General features: G+C 39.2%; 1 protein-coding gene and 1 long non-coding RNA gene across 2 annotated transcripts in view; one reads left to right on the forward strand and one right to left on the reverse strand.

Annotated features, from left to right (window-relative positions):
• Positions 1-15,135, reverse strand: part of LOC117807067 — a 113,468-nt gene that overhangs the window by 72,975 nt on the left and 25,358 nt on the right. The window lies entirely within an intron of this gene.
• The window catches only part of LOC117807064 (NACHT and WD repeat domain-containing protein 2), a 68,697-nt gene that overhangs the window by 39,894 nt on the left and 13,668 nt on the right, over positions 1-15,135 (forward strand). The window contains exons 5-6 of the mRNA XM_034676119.1: positions 10,442-10,645; positions 13,129-13,279. Of these exons, the coding sequence (XP_034532010.1) occupies positions 10,442-10,645; positions 13,129-13,279 (355 nt within the window). The remainder of the gene's footprint in view (positions 1-10,441; positions 10,646-13,128; positions 13,280-15,135) is intronic.

The raw sequence follows: 15,135 nt of genomic DNA on the forward strand, positions 1-15,135 counted from the left end.
TTCTAACAATTTCCTTATGACCTCCAGAGGGGGCGCCAAAATTCAAACAAGCCAGAAGTTTCCACAGTAGCTTTAATTTGGCAAAGCTAGAGCGGCGACTATATTTAAAGTCTGCTTACTATTGTTGATCTGTTTAACGTCAGGGTTATTTTAATTATTTTTTAATTACAATTTTTATATCTGTTAATACTTGGCTTGTGGTTTATTTTGGAAACAAGTTTACTTCAACATATCAAAAAAATGGAATTTTTTTAAAAACGTCTTATTTTTCTAAAAACTTGTAATTAGTAAAGTAACTCAAAATGAAATATTCTCACATTTTAAGATACGTTTTTTCAATTTACTCAACTGTAAGCTATAGCGTTCAATTTTCACTGTTACAAATATTACATTTTCACAATATTAAATTTTTCCTTATGAACTAGGTTATTGAATATCCCTAAAAATTAACCAATGAAGGAGATTCATGTCATATTTGGAATATTATAATATTAATTATAGTGGGGAATTACTGTGCATGTTTAAGTTCCAACTATGAAAGCTATCAGTACTCAAATTGAAAATTGTTGCAAATTTTAACATTTTTTTCGCAAGTCAGATCCAATCACAGATTTTGAGAATTGTAACACCCTTTTATTCTTCACACTATTGTTATAATCTTCTCCCATTAAAGTGTCACCCCTAGCTATCACACACACACACACACTTATACACTCAGCCACATAGGCAGTAGTAGAGAGACTTCAAAGAGAAGCCGATTTGGGAGGTCCAGATCAGCCCACTACAACTGTCATAGCTCCTATAGTGCACGGAGAAAAAGACACAGAGAATCAAGGAAAGATTAAAATGTCTAAAAAGCAAAAGTGCATCCATATTGATTATTTATGTAGCAGGAAACAAAGAGAAAATTTAGGTTTCTGTGTGGAAAAAAGAGATGAGGAGAAAAAGGGGGGAGGAGTGGAGGTTGAAGTGGGAGTAACAGCTTAGAAACACCACAGGGGATTGACAGGTCTAATGCAGGTGTGTTGTTGCTGTAACTGGAGACCTCTTGATACTTCTTTCAACACCTCTGTTCTGTTCTTCTGTGTGAAGGGAATTTTGTTTAAATGTTCATATTTCAGGTTTATTTCTTGTCATTTTGTGGAAACACCTACACAATCCCGACTGTAACGTGCATCACTTGAATATGTTTTAGCAGACATGTGTGACCATGAAGATATAGACCTGTGTTAGAGGAGTCAATTCTTATAAACCCGCCTTTTATTGGATGTGTCAGTCTTTCTTTATGAGCAAGAATCAATTTCAGCAAGTGTCTTTCAAAGGGCAAAGCTGAACACAAGACAGGTGGCGGTGCTGGGCTGTTAACACACACACACACACACACACACACACACATACACACACACTACCACCACCAATTCGCTACACCTGGCTGAGAGAAGGGGGGGCTTTTCTCTAACCTGTCGATGCAATAAAGCCGGTTTCCATGGCGATCACAGGGGTTGGCATGGTGATGGTGTCACTGACCCGGAGATTAGGCATGACAATGAGCCATGTCTGTTTTTTTTTCTTCTTCTTCTTCTTCTTCTTCTCCTTGCTTTGCTCTCCAACAGTCTCAAATTCCCACATGGAGATTTAAGAAAACTTGATAAATGCCTGAAGGATGCAAAGACGCCGCTCGTCCAGTTTGTCTGCTTTCTTTTTTCTACTTTCTTAACCTTGTAGCAGGTTTACTTCATGTAAGAGGATATTAAGAGCTCATATTTACACTCTGTGTCTCCTCCATTCAGTTTAAATGATGTAACTGCTAACGTGATAGCCTGGACTGGCTACAGAGAAAATGATACAGTTAGCAAAATAATTAGTGTGAAATTTTTGAAAGACAGATGTCCTGTACGAGCAGAGATATAACTCATTATTATCTATTCATTTTATACAGGACATTAATCCAGAGGGGTTTGATTAGTGCCGAAATTAGATTCAGTATTCATCCAACATTATGAAATCACTGACTGTATAAAAAGATGGACTACATGCCCCCTCCCTTTGAACTAAAGTGGAGTCAAAATACACCCAGTGATGGACGTTACTATCTCACGTTGGTGAAGTCTTTTGGAGCCAGAGTCTTTGCAGGAGGGACTGGCTCTCAAAGTAGAGATGTGAGTCGGTCTGATTGGACAGGGGTGGGCGTGACATATTTACGTCTACCGGAAGAAAACAGACTCCAGGTCCTGCTTCAATTTGTTTTCAGTTACAACATGTAAGATCACACAATAAGTACAATTTTCGCTTTGATTTTGATTATAGTTTTGAATAAGCGGTTCCGCACAAACATACTGCTTCACTTTCGTCAGCCGAGGAGTATAGTAAATAGTCTTGGCCTGAGTCCAACGCTTTCTTCGGGCAGCGATCCTGGAATATGTGCCCGCCAGCGCTGAATATGTGCGTCATCGCGACAGGACAAGGGAACCAGCATGCACAGAACGACTGGAATTAATTTAAAGCGGAATGAACGTATACATGATCAAGGAATTATTTAATTCGGATTTAAAATCAGAATAAACCAGCAACTTACTTAGGATTTAAGTTTAATTCGGAATGGTCATTTTCATTGGGAATTAGGTGTTAACAAGGTAATTTTTAATCTTTTTGAAGAGGATTCTGAATTAAAGAGGAATTAAAAGTCTCATGTAAACATAGCCATAGTGTATTGAAAGAATCAACTCTTTAACAGGAAATGGAATGTTAGCACAAAACCAGCGCATTTATATTTTTGTAGCTTTGCACAAACGTCTCTCTGTTTTTCTGCAGATTTTCAGTAGAGCAAGGGAATATTGTCCTGTGATTAATCCAACGCAACAAAGTGTCATTTCTTACTGGAAAATAATAAAAAATGGGCTTTGATTCCTCCAACTTTGACTGCTATATGGGAGAAGATGTTGGCTTATGCTGCAGTTAAACAGTATATGTCACTAAAAACTAGATGATCTCATCAAACAAATATTTGTTTCTTCTCAAAGCCATTACGCTCTCTGCAGTGCCAAAGCTTATGCAGCAAATATCTGAACAGTCTCTGCTGTTTCACTGATTGATTGACTGTGCAAGTGATTGATTTGTTGATTTGTACTGTAGCTGCACACAATAACTTAGTTGCCTCTCCCAACCTACTCATCAGATAAAGTGCACTTAGCCAGAGTACAAAAACCCCTTCCAAGGATGACAAACCAAAAGGAGGGAGGGGAGAGGGGTGCGGCTTAAACTGGGGATTTCACTCTGCCTTTACCCCCCTGTGCTAATGCTAAAGCATTGACAAAAGCTCATATATAAAGGTGGTGTGGTGTGAATGTGTGTGTGGATGTGTTTGTGTAGCAACTTGAACACGTGATTTGTCATTTTGATGGAAAACTCCAGCTGTTTTTTTTCCTAATCTCTCTCCACACACACACACACTCAGTCACACACTTCGTTCACACTGTGTTATCACCGCAAAGCGAGCTGACAGTGACTTTGTCAGCAACTAGGAGAGTGACTATCTCTCACACACTATACGGTGTGTCCCTCTCTCAGCTCTTACTTTAGTTCAGCCCAGCCCACAGACACCTCACTGCAGTGCCATGACTCATAGGAGCTCACATCTTTAAAAGGTGGATGAGGTGACCTGCAGGGCAGCCCAGGGCACCGAATCAGCCCTGTCCAAGATCTTTTAAGATCTAGGAATTATTGTTGCAGCGACTAGCTTAAAGATGCTGTTGGTAGGAATGGTGTAAAAAACATTCCTCTTTTTCCTGCTGGGTTTGTAGAAAAGGTCATAATACCCATCGGTACTCATCGGTAAGCGTAGTAATTTGAGACTATTGCAAAATCTCTGTGTTTTCCAATGCCTTTGTATAAAGCCATGTTATTATTCCCCCTGTTCCCATTATGGCGGACCAATCATAGCTAATCTCCAATCCTCCGTCCTGGTTGGTTAAGGTGCGGCCCCTACTACGTCCTCCGATTGGTTATGAGTCCGGCACTATCATGACTGCACACACCGATCTGTGTTTTGGGGGCTAAGAGGAAATCTGGTTGGGAGGGATAGTGTCCCTCTCTCTGAACAGTTGTTTACTCTGTGACTACCAACAGCAGCTTTTAAAGGCTTCTGTAGCGAAAATAGGAAGTTTAACCATAACTCGAAAAATGTCAGGATCTGGGTGTTCACACTCACGGAAAACTGGTCAACTCATACCACAAAACTATGCTTCAACTGTAAGCCTCAGAAGAAAATAATTGACTGTTCGCTGATTGTTTAATGTAAGTGTTAGCATGATGAGCTAACTAGCTTGGGAATAAAAATACACAGAAGTCACCCTATGTTATTTTGTTCAGTTAAATGTTACGTTTAAAAGAGCCATGTTCCCTACAGCACCTCCTTCATGCTGTTTGTCTTTGATGCTAATATACAGCGTGAAGGCTAATGTTAAAAAATACTGTATTTGCTTTGACAAGGTTTAAAGTCACCTGACTTGAGCTAATGCTACAAGATGGTTTAACTTATGCCAAAAACATTTAGTTCCATTTCTTACTTGGACCTAATTTTCTGTCTCTCAGGGCAAAACAAAAAATGTATTTTTGTAGTCCAAATGCAAACTTTCAGAGCTAAAGTTAAGGACGATTCTGTAAGATCAAAATAAAGGTCAGTTGTCTTTTTAGAGTAATAATTTTACTTCATTATGTTTTAAAAACATAAACACGGCACATGGCAGTTTTCCTGAATCATAGAAGGTGTTAGCTTAATTAACAAGCTAGCTATAGACCACACTTACGAGTTGCATGAGCCATTTCTTGCCTGGTTGCCCTTTAGAAACTTGAAACGTACTTCTCTCTTCATCTGTCTGGAACCAAGGACATGACTTGTGATAGTTTTTATCCATGTTTATGCGAGAAAATAAATATTGACAGGTGTAGCATCATTAGCTAAAAGGAGAAAGGACTTCAAAACCTACAATTATGGAGACAAGACTTCTCCTGACAGTTTCTATGTAAAACAGAACAAAGATTTGTATCATATATATCCCTGAAAGGATCTCATGTCGTCTGAGGAGAGCTAAATTGAACATTTCCTCTTGTGTTTGGAGTAAATATACAAATTATGCCTCTAGTAGTGTGTTTTTTTAGTACCCCTGAGGTAAAATCAGTACCTTTCACTTGTAAGATTGTAGGCTTTAAAGCAGTACACAACCTTTTCTGTCAATTTACAACTGAAGATACAGAACCACGTGCCCTAGTTGTCAGTAAAACTCTTATTTTGGAGTTACACATTACAAGGAATCTCTCACCTTACCGTCTCAATTATGTGTATTTCCTGTCTGGTGGCATACTTGGTACTTAAAGCTGCTGTTGGTAGGAATGGTGTAAAAAACTGTACTTTTTTCTGCTGGGTTTGGAGAAAAGGTCACTCATATGTAAGTCAAGTCATTTGAGATTATGGCGAAATCTCTGTTTTCCAATGTCTTTGAATCAAGCAATGTTATTATTCCACTCGTTCCCATTATCACGGACCAATCAGAGCTACTTCCTGACCCTCTGTCCTGATTGGTCGAGTGGAGGTCCCACTACGTCGCCCTGATTGGCTGGGAAGCCACTACTTCCTCATAGAATGCGCACAATGATCTTTTGTGGGCGGGGTTCCGACAGCAGAGAGGGGAGGGGTAGTGTTGACATTGGAACTCCCTCTCAGAACTGATGTTTATATCATGACTAGCAGCTTTAATTGAGCTCTTTTTATAAATGTGCTTGAAAATTAGGGTCACAAGCAGGTTTGGTTTTTCATTACTTCTAGAAGCGTCCCTTACTGCTTATAATTTTTGTTTTACTGCGTGAAATTTACCTTTTCAGGTGATTTTTAAGATATTTTGGGGGGTTTCTAGCATCTTCCCCCTCACATACATTTCATCTACAGTCTTGATTCATAAGTTAGAGCTTAAACAAAGCATGTGATCCAGTATCCAAGCATGAAAATTACACCCCCTCCCCCAAAACACCTGATAATGTACAAAGGAGCTGCAAAATGACCTTCTGTACCAAAAAACTGTGGGAATGTAAATTATTCTACCAGAGGCGTTAGTGGGCTTTGAGAGTAGGCCGTTCCTACACTCCACGCCACATGCCATCATCTGATTCTGCTTGTTCTCTGCATCTGTTCCCACTGTGAATGCCAAGAGAATGAGGAGTCCAACATGGAACGGCTTTGAAGCGTCATTGCCGTGAGCAGAAAAAAAAAAACCACGTAGTTTTCCTGCTCATCCAAGCTCACAGTCCCTCGCTCGCTCTGCGTCTTCGCCCCGAGGCTTCAGCTGCATGGAGTAAAGATCAGCTGGTCATGAAGTGGAGGATTTCCTGTGATTTTAACCCCCCGTATTTTTTTCACTGTCCTCAAATGTGACTGAAAAAGCACATAAAGGAGAGCACTGGGAAATGGCCCTGATCATTTCCGATGGTATTGAATCAGCTGCCACTCAAAAAGATATGTGCATACATGCCAAGAGGAAGAGCGAGGAGCTTACAGTTGATCTGCCATGTGGAGTGGGAGATAATGGTGGGATGAAAAGGCCACAATTTGATTTGATGAGGCCTCATTATGCAGCTTCTGTGTTGAGTGTTCTGCTTTCTGACCAAAAAGATTGTTGGGTGCGAATGTAGGTATTGACTGAAAGTCAGATGATGATGATGGTGATGATGGCAAGCTTACATCAAATTTTATGGTCTAAGATTCAATGCCTACAAATCTTGATCCCTTTCATTAATTCATTAATTTCCTTTGATTCATAAAGGCTCCCATCTGTTATATAAAGCAAATCTGCTCATTTTACTAATACTACTGATTACACAGCTTTAACAAATTTGGCCAAGGCTGAATGTTTAATATAACTGTGTGTCATTCAAGTATTCACTCTGCAGCAGCAGAACAAATCAGCTTTTTCTTGCTCAAAACAATAAATTATGAAGGCATCAAAGAAGACTGGCTTCAGGAAACCCTCTCAGGATAATTCAGGTTTTGTACTATCATTATGTGGCCTAAAATACACACAGGCACAAGCAGGGAACGTTCACTAACAACAGATTTTACAGTAAAGGGGAACCATAAGTGGTGTTTCTTCTAAAAGAGAGAAAGAGAGTTGTAATGTTTCCACCACAAAAACTTTCTCCAGTGACCACGGGCTTAGGGAGGTACTTGTTGCGTTTCCACTGCAGGAATTAAATTCTAACTAACATAACTTCATAATACCAGAAAAAGTCCTTGTTAGAAGCATTGTATTTTATTGAAGTGCAGGGACCTAGGGAGGTACTCTGTATGTGTGATTCCTCTGCAGACGTTTTTTGAGTACCTGAGACTTTTGCATGTCCTCAGTGTGTTTCCACCACAGAAACTTCCCCAGAAATAAGGATCTTAAAGACAAACTCAGTAACATTCCCACTGCTAGAACCTACCCTTGGTACCCCTGCCTTTCAGAGATACTCATCACATTTCCCCTGCAGAAACTATGTTCAAACAAACATGATTTTATAATACCCCCAAAAAGGTTTTTGCTAGAAGTGTTTTACTTTCTGATAGGACAAGAACCGAAGGAGGTACTCTAGTTTAATTGGGATTCCACTGCAGCCCAGGTACCACAGATGTAAATGAGCTTTTTAGCTAACCCTGGTTCAGCAGTTGTGTTGTACATGGTCCCTGTCAAGTAAATAGGGGTGCAACGGATCAAAAAACTCACGGTTCGGATCAGATCATGGTTTTGAGTCACGGATCGGATCATTTTTCGGATCAGCAAAAAAAAAAGCAAAAAAAAAAAGAAGACAAATATAACTTTGTCCCTCCATTTATTTTGTAAAACACTTTGCCCATTAAATAAAAACAACTCAAAAACAATTCAACTCAAAATGTACTGCATGTGCAAAGCACCCTATCCGTGGGCCGTCCTGCCTCATTCACTGCATTTCATGGAACTTCTAAAATTTCACTCTATTCTTCTTTCAATCGCTGATTTTCACCGTCCACTTTTCTTTGAGCTGCAAACTTGGAGCACACTGTTTGATTCTAGGGTCCTACAGCTCGCAAAGTGCCAATATGTGAACTGCTCCATAAACGAAAGTGAAAGTTAAAAGTTGTACTCGCAGCAGTGGACTCTAAGTGACCCAGTAACAGGCTGTCTACGTATCGTTGACATGGAGACAAGTCCCAGTAAACACGCAGTGACCCGACCAAAACACAGAGTGAAGGAATAACAGTTCGGGGACTACAAATAGACGGCCGGATGCGGTCCTCGGGCCGCGTATTGACGACCTCTGGTCTAGTGGGTGCGCAACGGAATTTCATAACGTGGCTCAAGCACATTCAGCATTCACTGTATTTCACAGGGAAACCAAAATGCTCCCATACATGTGACTTACAAGATGCAGGAGGGTTTTCAAGTCCCTCTGCTCCTTCACTTACCACGACTACCGCTGCGCTTGACGAGTGAGAGTGGATTGAACATGCGGTCATCACGTGAACACGCGCAACTTTTTTCATCAACCGATCCGCGGACTACGTCCGTGCCGAACCGTGGAGAGGCATCCGAACGGATCACGGATCAACGGTGATCCGTTGCACCACTACAAGTAAACCAATAAACTAAAATAGGAACTATTTTGAGTCACCAATTATTCACAGGAACTTCTTTAGGGACCAGGAACTTAAAGAGGCTCTCAGTGTGTTTTCATTACAGGAACTATCTCTTGGGACTAGGGGCTTAAGGAGGTACTCATTGCATTTTCACTACAGGAACTAGGTTTTAGCTAAATCCATCTAACTTTATTGCCAATGTCCAAAAGATCCCTTCAAAGGGGGCTCTAATTTTCTGAAACTACAAGGACTTCGGAGGTACTCAATGTTATTCAACTTCCCCTTGTGACTGAGACTTTCAAGGTACTCAGTTATGTTTCCACTACACTTTCCAAAAGAATGGGGCTTAAGGAGGTACTCACTGTGCTTTCACTGTGGGAGCCAGAAAAAGGAAACAAAAAAAGTCAAACTAACTTAATTTTACCCCCCAAAAGGTCTCTGCTGGGGCTGTGTGCTTAGGAAAGTACTAAATGTGATTCCACAGTAGAAATTATTATGAGTGACTGAGACTTTCGGAGGTACTCTTTGCATTTCCGCAAGAGGAACTTTTCTCAGATCACAGAAACTTTAAGTAATGTTACATCCACTGGAACCATTGACCAGATAAAGTCCCAGTTCCGTAATTTTACCGCTCCCCCTGCTTGGTGTGTAGTAATTTCAGAAAATACAGGGACTTAAGGGGTGACTGAATATTTCTAAAACAGTACTCACAGCATTTGGATTACCCTTCAAATATCAGCAGGCTATTGTTGCCTTAATCTTTCTTTTCGACCTTGACAAAGCGCAGACAACAATGGATTGGAGGAACCTTATAATCCCCTTGAAAAGAACCCCTGGGGCTAAAAGTCCTCAGTATTTTTGGTGGAAACGCAACTATAGCCTAACATGTAATTAAGATTTTTTGAAATGCCTTGGAAGGTCAGTACTCGGTACTGACTAATCTGTGCTATATTGAAATTGGTCACTCTCCTGTTCAGAAACCTAGACAAGGTTTTTTGCACCATTATCCCAGATTCTACCTCAAGGTAGTGATTCAGTTCTCTGAACACGAGACTAAAGGGCTTATCCAGGATTCTGTTCTCCTCCGTTTTTAAGACATTCATTTCTAATAAATATCTTACTCCTGAAGTGTTTTAATGATTATAATCAACAAAGTATTACACAAAAATGTTTCTACAACCTTGTCTCTCTCTCTTTGTAACATTAACACGGCTTTAAAAATGTTCCCCCGGCATTTCTCGTCTACTTTTCATTTAAGAACCGTTAAATCTGCATGACTTTGCTGCGTTCTTATCTACTCTTAGCAATAATGCTTTTTTTAAATGCCCATGTTGTGGGATATAAAGTGAGTTATATTTGGTGGTATGTGACGTATGGTGGGCAGATGGACTTTTCCTCAGAACAACCTTGTGTTTTTTCTCACTTGCGCATTATTGTTGTTTTCAACACTTACTGCAAATATGGATGTTTCTCTGTGGGAGGAGAGGTGCAACATTTTCTCATAGAAACAGCAATATAGAGCCTTGAGCCTACATTGGACAAGTGCTTTCCTCATGTCAAAACTGGCTAGGGGATGTCCAAACTACACCACAGTTGAACATGTGGTTCTGAAATTGCCTCACATAATTCACAATGTTTGAATTGAAACTTCTTTTCACCCTGTGCCACTGATGAAAAAAACAACAACAAAAACGTACTCCAAAACAACTTCAATCATCGTGTTGATTTGCATTTCCCCTCTCTCTCATCTCCTCTTTCCCTAACCCTTTATCTTTCCTTTCTTGTTCCCCTTCTCTCCAGGGTCTGGTGGGAGAAAAGTACGGCAGCATCCGAGTGCCAGGGGAGGTGGAGTCTGCCGAGTTTGAGATGATCTTGGATGCAGCTGTGGAGGCGGGGCTGGATACACACATCTTGGAGGAGTGGTACTGCAGGGATGAAAACTCTGTGCCACCCGCATACTACCTCAAACCCAAAGCCCAGATGCTCAAGAACTACCAGAACTCTGTGAGTGCAGCCGACATACTGAAAACCACACAGGCTGAAAAGGGATGTTTTGGTGGTCTTGGGGGGGGGGGGCTGTTGTACGCATGTGGATGGTACGAGGTTGAGTTTTTAACTGAGCTGGTGTTCTTGTCCTTGAGCTCTGTGATTCATGAAATCTCTCCAAGAAAAATATTCAGGGTTCGTACGGGTGCTTCAAATCCTTGAAAATGCTTGGATTTTAATGTTGTGTTTTCAAGGTTTGAAAAATGCTTGAATTTTGGGTCTAAGTGCTTGTAAATGCTTGAAATTGTAATCACATATATTTCAAATTAACAGCAATCTGACTCAACAGATCGATTCAATTGAGAGAAATTAGCAGCCGCTGCTTGTGTCTGAACATTGAAGGTTTATTAATAACAGTACACACATCACACTAGGGCTGTCAAAATTGCTCCAAAATGACATTCGAATATTCGCTCTAACAAAAAAACAAAGGTTCGAACCATTCGAATATCTATATTTGCGCATTATGTCAATAACAGGTGGACAAACTGATACAAGGAGACATAACTACTTGTATATGTATTTTTATTTAAGATATAACATGCCTAAAACATACCTACACATACAAAACAAGTAAATGACCTAATGGTCTATACCGAAACACTTTTAAGACTGTTGACCTCTAGCTCGCTCGCCCCCCTCCCCTCTCTGTGCGCAATGCGCTGAGTGAGTGCTGAACAAGACTTGTGCGAGCAATTAAAGGTCCCGACTCTTGTCCCTAATATAGGCAGGCTTCATTCAGTGATTGAAGCAAATATTATTAACATTAATTGAAGTTGAAAACGAAAAAGTAGTCCACTTACATTCTTGGCGCTTGTATAAAAAAAAGAGGAAAAACTGCATTTTATCCCAGTGTCACTGATGGTCGGGCTCTTTTAGTCCACTGTCAATGTAGGGTCTTAGGCCTGAGAGATTATTTGCCAAAAACACGAGACAGTCCACATGTGAAGAGGCCAGATCTCTTTTTATTCACTATATTCCCAGTGGAGAAAAAGACGCGTTCAGAGCGCACTGAGGATCCGGGGACGGAAGGATTTCGCTCTGCCATCTGCTTCACGCTGTGCATGTGTGACTCCTGTGACCTGTCCCTGATGTGTTTTTTTTTTCCACAGTCGAATATTAATTTTCACAATCGAATCTGTTTTTTTTAATATTCGAATATATATTCGAATTTAGAATATTCGTTGACAGCCCTACATCACACACAACACATCAATTTTAACAGAAGAAAAGATGAAAAAATTAATCGATTTCTCTTTAGAAAAGCTTTAGGCTGACGTGCCCTGTTAAGGTCTGAAAATGACATGACTACAGCTGATATAATTTGGCCCACCAAGTGCAAATCTTCATGCCTCTCTTACTGTATGTGTTGAAAAGTTTGAAAATTGACCTTAAAAGTCCTTGAAAAGTACTTGAATTTGACCACTTTGAAAAAAGTGTATGAACCCTGGATATTTTACATCCACAAAAAGGAAAGCTTTGAAGTCCTGGGCTTTACTGTTGAAAAAACAAAAAAAATCAAAACAAACTTACTAACAAATGCCCCCAAAAATATATTTTAGTTCATTTTACATAATACAGTTTAAATTCACTTTCTTATGTAGTCAAGAGCTATGTTTATTCCTCTTAAAATAAAGAGTGCTGATAAACTGAATAACAGCACGGCTATGAGTCTGTTATTTAAAGATAATCACATCTGTGATGTTATACAGTGTATCAGCAAAACTCCCAGTGTCATATTGGTTTTTATACAAGTTTTACCAGCTTCACAACAGAAACTGATCATTTTCTGTTCATATGATCAGTGACAGCTAGCTCCCCAACTTTACTGTAGCTGCATTGTTGCCTTGCCTTGCCTATAAACATCTCCCTTCACGTAATGCATGTTTATTTGTTTCCATTGACCGTACACTCACCCTCATAAGAATCTGTTGACAGTTACTTTTAAGATGAATACCCGATGCGGAGTGATATACATGGTTGATAGTGCCAGTGCTGTTACACTCAATAACAGTACTCATGGTGTCCCTGTTTTCCAATCAAATTACAGTCAGAGCTCCCTGTTGTATAAAGGAACCTAAATATATGGCAGTTTTCTCACAGACTCCATCATGATGTTGCCTTGAGTTTGACTTTCAATGCATTCAAGCTCGACTTTTTGGGCTCATGTAGCTAAAAACATTCATTTTTCATACAGGAAAATCTCTGAAATTCTCCACCATGAAGCAGAATCACTCAAAACTCAGTCGTATCACTATATATTTTACGGCGAGATTTAAGCCTACAAAATCTTTTTTTAAATCAATGTTTCCTGATGATGATTATTATTCCCTTTGTGATAGAAAAAGATGAATAATGAGAATCCCTCAGTGCACTCTGAGAGTCCTCAAACTGAACTGTAAACTCAGACTGTCCCCTCACTGCCCTCCCGCCCCGCTCAGATGGAGTCGAGCAGCGCAGCCAAGACGAAGAACGACAAGGCCTGGAGGAACGTGTCGGAGGAGATCAAGAAGATCTTCAGGACGGCGGTGCTGCAGCTTCAAGAGAAAGGGACCATGAAGAGTGCTCAGGCCAAGAAATTCCTCTGCTCTGGTTAGTTTCCACACAACTTTCTCTGTCTTCTTTTTATCCTTTCATGTCTCATCTGTTTTATGACTTCTTATCAAGTTGGACCCCGTCTGACTGTCTGACGGGTATCTCAGAGAAATTATTATTTGACTCTTATAATCTAAAGTACATGTAGCCTGCCCTATATTTATATAGCAACACATATGATTCAATTTAGCTAACATTTTTAAGCTCATTTGAATAAAACCAGGTTATTTTAGTGGCCCAGGGACAAGCCATCGAGCCACGGTGAACACACCTACTGGCGGATAAATTGATCCTTAGAAATAGACCACTCACCTTCATGGGGAAAACAATCTCATGGCAACTGTTGTACACAGCGTCGTCGTGTTGCTAAACTGATAACAAGAGATGAGAAGCAATCAGGATCTGTCAGATTCAGCTCAGTGGATGACAGTGATTGATCGATCACGTTGTTTGTTCTGCTCGCAGTGTGCTGCAATGTCACGTAGCATGAAAACATCGTTCCTGAAGCAACTTTTCAGACCAAAGTGATTCTATTTGCACATCACTTTTTGTTATTTTGTGGCTGATTAGTGATCAAAAACCATCATTAATATTCATCAGAGGTCAGTCTAAGCTCTTTTGTTCGTATCAAACACCAAAAGTGAAAAACAAAAAACAGTTGTTATGAGTTTTCATGCCTCTGCTGGTGCAGAAAAAGCCAAAGGTCCATCTCTGACATTTGAACATTTCCTCCCACTGTTTGTTTTTATAGAGCACCATGTGCTTCAGATGAGAACTCGCACCATTTGGGAATCTCCGAGTTATTACTGAATTGTTTTGACAGCACTAAACTAAGACATTTTTTCATTTCTCAGGCTGTCAGTGTGGGAGAGGAGCAGAGAAATATGATGACAGGTTCTTCTTTAATAGTCCTGCCCCTGTTCTTATGGAGCAGGCACTATAGAGACATGAGTGCTATAAAAACATACATTTGGAAAGTACAAGAAATATGGAAATACAAGGAGGAACAAAAACGAGAGGAACTTAAATGGATGTGAAAATATAACACAACATTAATAAAAAGCCAGTAACTATAGAGCCCCTGAAGTCCAGCAAGTTCAGCAAAGGTGATATATATATTTTTTTTGCGCAATCAAAATAGTAAGTCAAGATAATATATATTGTGAACACAAGTTACTCTCTTGGGCACTCAACATACAAATGATCACCTCTGAGCTCAGTAAAAAAAAGTGCATTTGTTAGAAGAATTGCAAAATAGAGAGAAAAATAAGTTGAAAAAAAAAGATTTAGTTTTTAGTTTATTTATATATTTATATTTGTGAAATTATTATATCATGTCGCTTCTTAAAATATATCTTTTTAAAAGCTTTCATAACTATATTAACATGATATTCTGCTCTTGATGTCTTGTTATGCATTCTAGTATTTCTAAGTCCCTTTATTTTATTTTTATTGATTTATACATATTCTTTTTTATTTTTGTATATATATATTTTTTTCTCTATGATGCAATTTTTAACTTTGTTTAGAAAATTGCTATAGAAATAAAGATTATTATTATTATTATTATTATTATTATTATTATTATTATATATTAAACCATTTTTTACATTGTTTGTATAAATAGTAGCATTTTTACAGAATATTTTTTATATACTAAATGATAGGTTTCTATTAATTTGATAGCATTGTTATCTGTTTCTATAGCTTAATCATCTCTTTATTTATGTGTGTAATTTTGAATGACGAAGCTGTCAATCAACTGTATGGAGGCCTGACTAGACTTGAAATTACATTGTATTGAAAACAATGGAAAAATGCATTTAAAAATCATTTTATATCAAAAATGTACA

The sequence above is a fragment of the Notolabrus celidotus genome, chromosome 23, assembly GCF_009762535.1.
Source record: "Notolabrus celidotus isolate fNotCel1 chromosome 23, fNotCel1.pri, whole genome shotgun sequence".
Lineage (NCBI taxonomy): Eukaryota > Metazoa > Chordata > Actinopteri > Labriformes > Labridae > Notolabrus > Notolabrus celidotus.